Consider the following 12278-nt stretch of genomic DNA (forward strand, 5'->3'; position numbering starts at 1 on the left):
ACAGTGGCTACAAGGGATAACGGGTTACCTGGGCAAAGAACAGGGCAAGCATATATGACAGTTCCCCTTTCCACTCTCCAGTCTCCAGTGTCTGACCAGTTCCAGGTTAGGGACATATATGAGGGCCAGAGCCCATACTGCTACACAAACCATCTTCATGCAGAATCAGCCAATCCTAGATAAGTTGGAAAATGGAAATGCTGGACTTTTTAAAGGGGACTTAATAAAGCCCTTCAAAGCAAAACACTGCCTTCCCTAAACAAGGAACTCTTACTGCTCTGATAATCCTGTAAGAAAATGAACAAGGAAGTTACTTGTGAGATAAGAGGAAAGAAATGCATTTATTGTCCACATTCACATAAAACCTTACTGCATTCACAAAAGTCTTTGCATTTTTGAAGGATACCCAAAAGTCACAAGGGGAGAGGTGTGCATTGGTTTTTTTGTGTTTTTTCAATTCTTCTCCAAACCATTGGCTTAACAGCTTTTATTAGATAGTTTCATTTATAAACTGCTGCACGACACCATAGTAGAAAAAATGCCATAAACCCATCTAAATTAGACAAAGTTGTAATCTGTGTCCAAAGCAGTATGCACCGTATGCTCTACAGTCTTTAATAAATCTTTTCCAGCTATACCGTCCAGGAATATGGAAAGCCCAATTCTTTCCATTCAAAATAAATCTGTGCTCATGTCATGATCCAATTTTACAATCTCTGACACTAGTGTGTTCATGCTTTTATATAAAGCATACCAAGAAAAGGGGAATCACCACACAGTTCAGCAGATGCTAAATGAGCAGTCTGTGATGCTCATCAGTATGACTACCGTAATTCTCCTTCAATGCAGAAACTAAACAAGTCACTCAGGCACCCGAGACTGAGGTCCCTGATTCTGCATTGGGAGTGGCATTCCTAGAGCTGCATACCAGACTGCAAAACGCTGCAGTGCTTTGCATGGTAATAGCCAAGTCTTCTTGTGAGTTAATTCCAGCTTTTTCATTCTAAAATCAAAATAACTGAAATCTTATGTATTCTCTAGGATTTTCTGCATAGCTTTTAATATGCTTCTGCATACACTAATCTTTGAGGAATACCATTTGCCAATTTTTTCCATAGAGATTTTCCATACACATTTTCCACATATTGTACAATTTTTCTCAGCTTTGTTCTCCATCCATAAGTCTCACAAATTGTTCAGATGTTACAAACAACTTTCTCTGGAAATAGGAAAATAACGAAACAAAAATACACAGAAAAACTATAACATATAGCTGTAAAATGCTCCCTTTAAAGAAGCTGCTTTGCTTACTGACCTGATCTTCTTTCTGATGTCTATCACTTACTACTATTCCTGTTCTTGTGCAGAACTGTATTGTTCTTTCTATGCCTTCTACTTTAATTGTGGTGAGGATAGGATCAGTTCCATCTTACTCACTGGCAAAATGTATGGCCAGCATCCATTCTGCTATAAAGATTCTCTAAGCAGTTTGAGATTTATCATCTCAAGTTTTCTGGAGAAATACTTGATCTTAGTCCTCCCACTGTTCACCCCTCCCAAGTTTTGAGCAAGCTCTGAGTGTTCCTCTCACCACATACTCTGTGGTCTTCTCTCTGCCCTGCTGCATCTGTGTTCCACCAGGGAGGAAACTGGCCAGGACATGATGAAGGATGCCAAACTGACATGAAGTTTCCCAGTTTTATTTCCAAATATTTTACTAAAATAATCAGGTTGGCCAGGTTCACAGGTTCTTGCAGAAACAAGAAGGCTTGGATGATGCTAAGCCCCACAATCAGCACAACACACAGAGATGCTTTCCAGGAGCACCCTAGGAAAGGATGGTCTGTCATCCTGCCTTTGGTAAGGCTCTTTGTATTTAAATGAAGCCATTAGTGGGCAGAAGTAGCCTCAAAGCCATACTTGGATCCAAATGTGTGGCTGTGAATTTTGTTTTAAAGAGCCATCAAGGATAGCTCAACTCAAAAGGGGTGCATTTACCAACTGAAAGTACACTTTGATATGCATTCTCTCTCTGAAATACAATGTGCCAGGCACGATAGTTTCTACTTCTGATGGCAAGTGGTTGGTATTACGCTGAAGGCATGGCCCAGGGTCATTTCTAGAGATGTTTTTAGATCTCTTCCTGCAAGGGGGAGATGAGATTTGTAAACAATCTGAATTCAGGCTATTTACAAGGAAACATCAGTGGAAGAACTGGATCTCAAAAGTACCATTACCTTCAAGCATCCCTAGAATCTTTCAGTTCAGGGGACTAAAAATGAAGCCCTCACACACATCAAGAGCTTTTCTCCCTATAAGCACAGATAAAGTACAGAAAACCTGTAGCACATATAAATGCAAGGTTAAGATACAGTATTTTTTTCAACTATATGGTCAACCAAAGTATTTTAGCAAGTTTATTTATAACATAATTTTATTTTTTTTTAATATTATTCTCTCCCCAAACACTGCTGTGGTATTTCTAAACATGACAGGTTATTATCCTTAGGTCTTCAATGACCAGGTGAAATATATCTTGGGAAAAAACATAATTCCAAGCATGTCTATCCAAATGTACAGGAAACAAGAATCTTATCTTACAGAAATGCACTGTTCACCAAAAACTCGTAGCTTCCTCTTCTATATTTCAGTTAAAATTAAGATTCCTGGAATCAACCGCAAATACCTCTGAATACCATCTAGCAATGCTAAACTGAAGTTTTAATACAAAGATTTACTCAAAAAAAGTGTGCTTGCCAATCTTAGTCAGTTGTTGACTGGCATACTAAAGGGTTCAAAGGCCTAAAGTAAAGTCAAGAGTGCTTTAGCTAACTACTTCCATGGTCAGCAAAGACTAACAAATTGGTTAAGACATGGAGTAATATGCTCTGCACTCGATAAATGTGTAATCTTGTCCAGCGCCTCTGAGACAGGGTTGCCGAAATGCTTTATGATTTTTATTAGAATTCACAGTAGAATTCCTATTCCTATCCCAGCTAGAAAGACTTCTATTTGCAGCAAAGAAAGAATTATGCTAAGAATCTGCATACTACTTTCTGTGCAAGTTTCTTTTCTAAAAGGTTGCAGTTCATAAAAAATGTATATAGATATTATTTGGGATGATGAAACAAAAATAAAAGTAATCTGATAAGCTCACCATTTTTATCTGGGTGTGGTTCACTCTGAAAAATGATTTTATGCAATAAAGCAAGACAGGTAAGTCAAACTGCATTGGGGATTCTGTCAGAAATTCTAATCACAGATGGTCAGACTTTTTTTTAACAGAAGTCAAAGCTTTTCCTGGTAATAGACCAGTTTTGACTGTTACATATACACCAGCTGGTATAGGCAAGAAAATGTAGTTGGCTGGGACAGGGGCTGAATAACTTGCTGGTCTGAGCAAGCAGCTGGGTTTTGCAGAGCCCATCTATCTCTGCTTTGCTTTGCATGATTTAGAGCAGGGAATTGAACTAATGTGAGGGCCCTAACCAGACAGTGATAAGCTGTCTGTCTTTTTAGCTTGATGAGTATTTAATCAGTTATACACAGCGGAGCAGCTCCAGCCACGGAGAGGCCAGTCTTCCACACCAAAATAGTCGCCAGCCTAGCTGTCAGACAGCAACGTAAGCATTCCCAAGTCTGATTCAGGCAGGATCTGATTTGAAGGCAGGTCTCCCAAATCCCATGAGGATACCATAAGCATGAGGCAATCAGCTGTGATACGTGTGTCTGTTCAAAAGGTTATTTTTGGCCCTGATGCAGAACGGGGAAAAACCTCTCTCTTTACAAATCTGTCCTTTCAAAATGGTAGTCTCCCAGTCCTCCATATATACCGAGTCTGCAGAAAAGGTTGAGCAGAACCTGTCACAATGCCTGTTCATGGAGATGGGTGATGCAGCCAAGGTACACCTGGCTGCATCTGCCGCAGAACTTGCTTGGTGAGCGTGGTTCATCCATGTGACCATCTTACAATTTGCTGCTGAAGCGGGAACTTTGGACTGTTAACAAAACCCGCTCATCTCAACATTAGAAATACCCGTTTTAAATAAGCAGACATACCCACCAAAGCAGCAGATACCCGCGCACGTACAGGATGCGGCAGAGGACGGGAGGGCCACGCCGGCTGCCCGCGGGTGGCGGGGCAGGGTGTCCCCCGCGCTCCCGCCCCGCTCGCGGACGCAGGATGGCGCCCTCGGTATGAGCAATTCACCGGGACGGAGCAGGTTGAGGACTCCCTTCCAGAGTAAAGCGTTTCTCCCTCCGAATGCCCGTATTCCTAAGAAGCATCGATTTCACAGCTCCGGTTTTCAACGCGCTGATCCGCTCAGCTGCTCGCGGAAATTTGCCCAATGGCTGTAGAAGGATCCCAAAAGCAAGCGTTTATTGTATGTAGTGCGACGTTTCTGTATGAACGATGACCAACAGGACTACTGTTGTAGGGGGTTGTGCTTATTTTGCTAGAGCTACTGTTAAAAGCAATGTCACATGCTTACATGGAGACTTTAATTCCACGATGGCAGTGCCCTGTATCTTACTTAATTTCTGGGACTTGTGACCCACATTCAGATCTGCCTGCTGCCCTACTCCACCCACCAGATAACTTATTCCTAAGCACACAGACTTTTGGCATGTCATCTTTCCTTCTTGTGCTCATCTCAGATAAGCTGCCTTTCCTAAAAACTCAACATAACCACTACTGATCTTTCAGTGGGATTCACCCCTGCCAACCACATAAGGACACGTTATTAGCATTAGAAAAAAAATGTAAATGTCTCTGCAAATAAGCTGCACACAGGCAAGCGTGCAGCGTTTATTGACAACGGCGAATGCCAGCCACGGGTCTCACCCCCCCCACCTCGCGGGCACATAGCCACCAGCCCTTAGGGACCACCAGGGTTACTATGCGGGCTGATCCTGTTCCTTGGCTCCTCGGAGAAATCCCGGAGTAGCTGTACTCCTCAGCCTCTCGAGTCACCTCACGGACCAGGCAGCTATTACAGATTCACCAGAAGAATTACACTTACTGCTACTGCCTCCGGCTCGGGAGAAAAGCACGTACCCGCACCATTTGGGAAATACTGTTAGCAAAAGCTCGAAATCTTGGAACCTAGGTTCAGGAAACTTTTTTTTTTTTTTTCATCCCCTCTTCTCTTTTTTTGGCTACCGGAAATTAACTTGGCGGTTAGGAGAGCGAGGCTCGGATTCCAGCACCCCCCGCCCGCCACCGCTGGCTTCACGGAACACAAGCGATCCCGCAGACCGCCGCTGCCCTCTGCCATGGCCACCTTCCTCCCGCCTCCAGACGGAGCTGGCGATGGCGCGGCGCGGCCCCGGCCGGCGGGCGACCCCGCGGCCCCCGCCCCTGCCCCTGCCCAGGCCGCCCGGCTCCCCGCCGCAAGCCGAGGGGCAGGCGGGGGGCTGCGCGGAGGGCCGGGCCGCGGCCGCCACCCAGCCGCCGCTCGCTGCGCGGGCTCAGACGCCGCCTCCCCTCAGCGGGACGGCGTGATTTCAAGTTTCCTTTTACCAAGGCCCGTTATGGGACGCGAGCCGGGCCCGGCCGAAGGGAGGGGGAGAAGGGGCTGCCGGGCCCAGCGCCCACCGGCAGCATCCCTACCCGGCGCCGCCCGCCCGCCCGCCCGCACACCGGGGCTGCGGCAGCGGCGGCACAGCCGTCCCGGCACCTCCCTGCCGCCGGGCTGGGCTGCCCGCCGGCAGCGCCTCTCCCGCCTCACCCCTCGGCACCGGGCGAGGGTTGCGGTGGGGACGTTAACCCCATCGCTCCTCCGCCCCTTCCGCCGCGAGGCGCGCGCGGCCTCCCCCGCCTCCCCCCCCTTCTCGTTACCCCGACTGTACCCCTGCCCCCCCGCCGCCACGTGACGCGGCGCGCATGCGCGGCCGCCCCGCCAGCCCGGGGCACATCTGCAGGCTGACGTCAGCGTGGCCCGCGCCGTCCCCCGGGCGAGGCTGCCAAGGCTCCCTGCTGCCGCCGCGCTCGGCTTGGCCGGGGGCCGGCAGCGAGAGGAGGTCTGGGGCTACTTCAACCAAACTTTCTTGAGTCCTTCCTGCTCTGCCTGCCTTCCCCCTTCCCCCCTCCCCCCTCTCCTCCCCTTCTCTCTGTCTGTCGCTCCCCCTCTACCCCCCCAACTCAGATGATATTCACATGGTATTTTGCACAGAGGAGGCTGCTCAAGAGGAGGGCATCCACCCCCACCCCAATATAAGCCTGCTTTTCCTTCCTTCCTTCCCCCCCCTTTTTTTTTTGTTGGAAAGACAAAATGTGCAGGGTGATAGGTTGGGTGAATTGATGGCATCCTTCCTCCTGCCAAGCCAGCCCGCTTTCTAAAAAACCCTTTTAGGAAGGCTAGAGAATTTTATTCTGTTGGAGAATATAACCCTGATGGTTGCTTTGCACAGAAGGGAAAAGCAGAGAGGAATACGAGAAGCGTCCTGTGCAATCTCTATTGTTTGAAACTTACTTTATATCAGAAATTGAAGATGAGAACGGTAAGGAAGATTTCACGCTATTCAATGAAAACTTTTTGCTTTTCTTGTGTCCCGAATAATGGTGCGTGCAGGGCTTCGGGGAGCGGGGGGAGGTTTATATTGCATTAGGCGAGGTGGGTTTGGAGTGATTTCAGAGAGAAACCTTTGAGGATGGGGGAAGGGGGTGCGAGGGTTTTCAGCCGAAAAGACTAGTGGTATATGAAGTACGGTCTCGAATGGTGCAATTTCTTTAGATCTTTCATAATTTTAATACTAAATCGTTGGTAGAGGGAGGGTAAAACCAGAAACAAAACCAAAAAACCAACAACAAAACAACAGATGAAAGCCAAAGCAGCCCCCAGACCCCAAGGACAACCCGCAGGGATTCTGGATTGCTCAGCCTGGGAAGCGCGGCGCCTGGCCGTGCCGTGTCCGGCGTGTCCGCAGCCGCGGCCGGACAAGTGCACACTTTGTGCCGGAGCTCGGAGGGTCGGCGCGGCCGCCGTCCGCAGCCCGATGCTGGCGGGGATGTCGGGCTTTCGCCGTGCTCGTCAGGAAGATGGAAGCGTGTGGTTTTGATTTACTTCGAGCCGCTTGGGATTTGCCAGACTCTTAACCCCGCGGAGCCGTCTTTATCGGTGTGTGTCTGTCTCCGCAGCGGCCCGGGGTTCAAAGGAACTTTGTTTGGTGGGAGGAGGTTAAGTGGGCTCTCGCTCCCTGGCGATGTGTGTGCAGATTTGGTCTTCGCTGTTTTCTTTCATTGTTGTTCAACGGAGAAGAGAGACGGAGAGTCAGACTCTTGTTTTTATTTGGGCTGCCGGTGCAACGCGTTTGGGCCAAACGCCAAGTGTCTGGGTCACACGCGTTTTATCCAAATAGATTCAGCGCTGCTGTCTGGAAATGGGCTGCTGAAAGTTAACTTTAGGATCAACCCCACCACAGCAACCAGACTCTTCCCTTCAGCCTCTCCAGGGAGTTGTGTGTTTGGGGTTGGGTTTTTTTCCCCCCCCTTCCTTTTTCCTTCTGAATTTTGAGTGATGCGTGTCTGCTGAACTGCGGCTTGCTTTAGTATTTAATTTTTTTTTTTGTGCGTGCAGACGTGTGTATATAATATGCATGTGTATACGTGTTGGGTTGTGTTTGTAGCCATGCATTTTTGTAGTCTGTTGACTTTTTTTGGGGGGGGGGGGGGGGGGGCGTTTGCTTCCTGGCTCCCCCCGCGAAGCGCAGTGACAGCTGACCCGCGGGCAGGGCCGGCGGGGCGCCGTGGGGCAGGCGGCTCGGGGGAAGGCTGTGCGTGCAGCGGCAGCCCCGTGTCCCCCCCCGCGGGGCGGCTGGCCCCGCCGTACCTCGGGGCACGCACAGCAGCCGTTCTGTGCCTCACGCCTCGGTTTCTGCTTGATTCCTGGGAAGGAAGGATCCGTCCTTTCCCTTTGTACGTGTCCCCCTCCCCGCCACCCCGCGGCCCCCGTTCCTTTTCACCGAGCCCTTCCCGGCGCGGTCTGCCCGTCGCTGTTTGCCCCGAGGAGTTCCCGGGGGGGGGTGGGGGGTGGGTGCGGGCGTCTAATCCCCGGCTTTTGAAGCCCTGCAACGCTTTTTACGGCCAGCCCCGATACCTGTAATTGAATTTGTGTGATTGATGCCCGCCCCCCGCCCCGTCCCCTCCCGCCCGCCCTCCCCATTTCCTTAGCAACCACTCGTACTGCCGGCGCGGCCGCCCGCCCCTGGCCGCGCCTCAGCGCGGCGCTCCCCGCCGCCCGCCCGGGCTGGGGAGGGCGCTGGGCACCTCGCGGCGGCGGGGGGAGCCCGTGCCCCGCTCCACACGCGCGCGGGGGCCGAGCCGCCGGCGGGGCGGGCGTGCTGAAGCAGCCGCCCCGCCCGTTGGAATCGGCGGGGCCGTTTCCCGCCCGCCGCGGAGCTCGACGCGTGTCGCGCCCCTCGACCCCCCCGTTCCGCCCCGCAGCGTAACCCCCGGCTGCGCCGTGTGACCCGGCGCGGCGGTGTCAGGTTGTTTCGGCACCTGGCCAGCTACCGGGAGACCGCGTCGCCGTCTCCGCCGCCACCGAGCGTGCTGGAGCCTGGCCGTTCGGTGGTGGACGCCCTTGGTGTGGAGATGCCGGGAGCGGTGGGGGAGGTGGCAGTCCCCAGGGGAGGCGGCACGTGTTGCGATGGCCTTGGGATAGCCTCTCTTCAGCTTGCCCGTCCTGAGGCTTGAGCTGCCTTCAGTTTATGGGACGCTTTAGCTGCTCAGGGAGCCTCTGCGAGCATGGAGGCTCTCAAGGTGACTGGTCTGAGCAGTCTGGTCAGTCGGCTCCCCATAATATGCTTTCTGCCCCGAAGTCTTCCAGTATGCCTTTATGGCCTTTGTTCCCTCCTTGTTGAGTTCCAGTGGGTAGGAAGCCTATGGCACTGGTGACAGGAGTGCCGCTTTTGCCATCAGTGCCGCCACAAAAACGCCTGTGCCATAGAGCTGTTTTGTCATCAGTATTCTAGATTTTGAAAAACACCTTGTCCGTCTTTGCTGCTTGGCAGAGCTAGAGCATTTACCGTTTGGCAGAAGCTGTGGTTTTCAGTAGATGTTCAGGACATGGAGCCACACCTGCCCTTACAGGTGGGTGAACGTGTAGTTCAGCGATGAGGCAGAGGAAATGCTTCTTAGTGTAAGCTTTGTGTGGACTGAACGGGTCATCTTGGCAACAACCAAAAGTCAAATACTGAACATAAGCTTGTAAGGAAAATGGAAAGAAAAAAGGGTGTAGGCAGTGGATGCTTTGATGTTCCTACCACGTTTCATACTGGAAGAGCTATGTCTGGAGTTACCTGAGTGCATTATCCTTCACGACAGTTATCCTTCACATCCATTACTGCTCCTTAATTCAGAGCAGTAATATAGTTATCTGTGGTCTGCTTGTGTCAGTGCTCAAGCTGGCTATAACACTTTTGGAAAGGAGGTTAAAGATTCTACTGGAAATTTCAGCAAGCTTAATGGGAAAGGAGGTTTTTCTTGTGTGAAGCTAGAATGAGGGACCCCATTTCACACAGCCCCCTGCAGGGACACTTAGACGTGGATGACTCTTGGATGCTGTTGGCCAGTGCCTACCATGTGGGCCACTGGTGTCTAAATAACAGGATACATAGTTTACGTCCAGTATTTTGAGTTACCTAGGTCCATAGGTACTACAGTTGCAGGAGGCCTTAATGTTAGGGTGACATTATCATCCTGAGAGGCTGAACGTGAGCTCCCAGTTTCAATTTTTTGACTAAGTAAAAGCTGTGAGGCAATGTTACCTCTCTGTATGGCAGTAACAAGCCATTACTGGACTACGTGGTCCGGTTCTGGTCTCTGTGCATGAAAATGGATGCTGATGAATTGGGAAGGGTTCAGCAAAGAACTGCACAAATATTTGGACGTCTGGAAACCGGACAGTACAGAGTGAGATAAACAGAATAGGTTGAGCTGCTTATCAGGAAGTGTCAAGACGTGCATGTATCATATTATAACTAGTCATGCAAGGAGAAGAAAGCAGCTTATTAGCAGATGGGGTAAAGTAAGATTCAGTGATAGGAGTTTGAAACAGGATTTTCTCAGTTTAAGAATAAGGCACGTTATTTGGTAAACTGGTGTAGCTGAGGAGTATGGGGTTGGTTGTCTCTTGAAAACTTGTAGAAGTCTAAAAGATGTAACTAAATGTTAGCTAGGAAATAAGGTTTTACATGGAAGGCCAGACCAGAGATTTTCATAATATGCTTTGAGGCCTTGCTACATGTGAATGGCATCACTAAATCCTTATGCTTCCCCAGAAGCTAAGCCCAAGCTATGCTTGCAAAATATCTGTTATTCCCTCTACAAACCTGATTAAATACTTTGTGCTGTCTTGAAATATATTTGAAAAGTAGGTATTAGAATGATCAGATGAACCTCACTTACAAGGAATAATTAAATGTATTTGAAATTGGCTGAGAAGTTTCCTAATACTCACTGTGCTATTAGTAAATAGGATTTGCATGATGTTGAGCTTTCCTGAGATGATATGCTACAACTCTTTAACCTTTGCAAATCGTCCACTGACTGCAGGGGTATAACCTGTCTGAATGAATGTTGTAAATCACTCTCAGAATTTTAGAAAAGCAAGTTTATCTGGTGTGCATGTAAGTGGCTATATGTGCTTTTAGAAATTTGTTTTTAAACAGTCTTCCCCATCTTAGGTGTTCTCTTTCTCCATTGTGTGCCTTAGCAGAATTTGCTCTGTGCACAGGTGTGCTGTAAGTGCTTAAAAGGACTGATTAGTACCAGCTGACACAACACACGGTTTGGTATCCTATGATACTGGACTGTTAGTTTACTACATAGATATTCCATTTAATCCCTGGCCACAGCTAGAGCTGCTTTCTAGTATTTCTGCAATAGTGTTTTAAATAATAATAAAAAAAAGGGGTGGGGTGGGGTGTTAGGGGGAAGTAACATCTTATTTGCTTAATCTGATGACCTGCAAAATAGAATAAAAATATATTCTACTACATCAAATTGTAGTTTGATGACATTTTTGTAGATGAAGACATTCTTGACACAAGTATTTGAAAAATCAGAATGTGTGTGATCAATAGCTTTAAATACGGAATTTGTTCTTTGGTACTCGAACGTGCAGCCTTCCCATTTAAGTGAATGAGAGTTCTGCCTGCGTAAGCAGAACCAAGGCCCAAGTAATAACAAAATATATGCTGCAGAAAGATCAGATAACTACTCTGGATTGTTTCCCAGGTTCTTCTTTTGTCTACCAGTATATTGGGTTTAGTTATTCACCACAGAAATCAATGAGTGCGTAACATTGATTATAGCTGGAGCAAGTCTGAACACAGTATTTGAGCAACAAGAAACCTTAATTTTATGAATCCTTCTGCCTGTTTAGCATGAAGTCGATACGTGCTTCTTAAGCTGTATGGCTCTGCTGTTCAAGGTTAATGGTAATTCATGGTTTTTGTAAGATTGTGACCTTGAACCATGGAAGTGGTAATGGTTTAATATGATTTCAAAATGTTACATTGTATAATTCATTATGATGGCTTATTGTTTTGCAGTATAGATCTCTTTTAATAGAAATAATTTGCCTTGACTCACTTTCTTTTCTTTTTCAGGAAAAGAAATGGAGGAAGTTCAGTAACTATCCAGTCTAATGCCTTACTGGCATCTTCAGGAATCTTACAAATACGTATTTTGAATTGAGAAAATGACTGCAGATATAGAAGAAAGTACAGGTTCTTGGAAAAGAACACCTGTCAAGAAGTGGAACATGCAATAGCTAATTTGGAAGTAGTATAAAATAAATATACTTGTTATGGTGCAATTCTGGAGGGGAGTTAACTCTGTAGCACACAGGTAGCTCTCCAAGGAGGGGGATAAAAAAACCTGCTTTCTGTTTTTCTAAATTATGGAAGTTTTTTGGAAGATGTGGACATGGATTTTGAGCCTAGTCATGGTTTCGTCAGAATTTCACAGTGACAACAGGCTTTCGTATAGTTCTCAAGGTAGGGATCTGACCTCTGTAGCTGACAAGAAGCGTCTATTTTTGCATTGCATTTGGGTAACATTTCCTAAACCATGTTTTATAATTAATGAGATCGTGTGGGCTCTGCTCTTAGTTTCATCATGATTCATTGTCATAGAAGTTTAAATACAGCAAATCTGAATAAATTTTTTGTTTTTATTTTCTTTGCTTACTTGTAACTGCTATTAAATCTAGTAAAATGTTGTGCTTGGTAACAGTTTAGAGACTTGCCATAACAACATTCACATGTTT

At 47.7% G+C, this 12278-nt stretch overlaps 1 protein-coding gene across 1 annotated transcript in view; it reads left to right on the top strand.

Moving 5' to 3' along the window:
* Nucleotides 1–5957: 5957 nt before the first annotated feature.
* Nucleotides 5958–12278, top strand: part of ADAMTS6 (ADAM metallopeptidase with thrombospondin type 1 motif 6) — a 158676-nt gene continuing 152355 nt past the window's right edge. The window contains exons 1-2 of the mRNA XM_056325476.1: nt 5958–6504; nt 11617–12006. Coding sequence (XP_056181451.1) covers nt 11910–12006 — 97 coding nt within the window. The 5' untranslated portion in view covers nt 5958–6504; nt 11617–11909. The remainder of the gene's footprint in view (nt 6505–11616; nt 12007–12278) is intronic.

This window comes from Falco biarmicus, chromosome Z (genome assembly GCF_023638135.1).
Source record: "Falco biarmicus isolate bFalBia1 chromosome Z, bFalBia1.pri, whole genome shotgun sequence".
Taxonomy (NCBI): domain Eukaryota; kingdom Metazoa; phylum Chordata; class Aves; order Falconiformes; family Falconidae; genus Falco; species Falco biarmicus.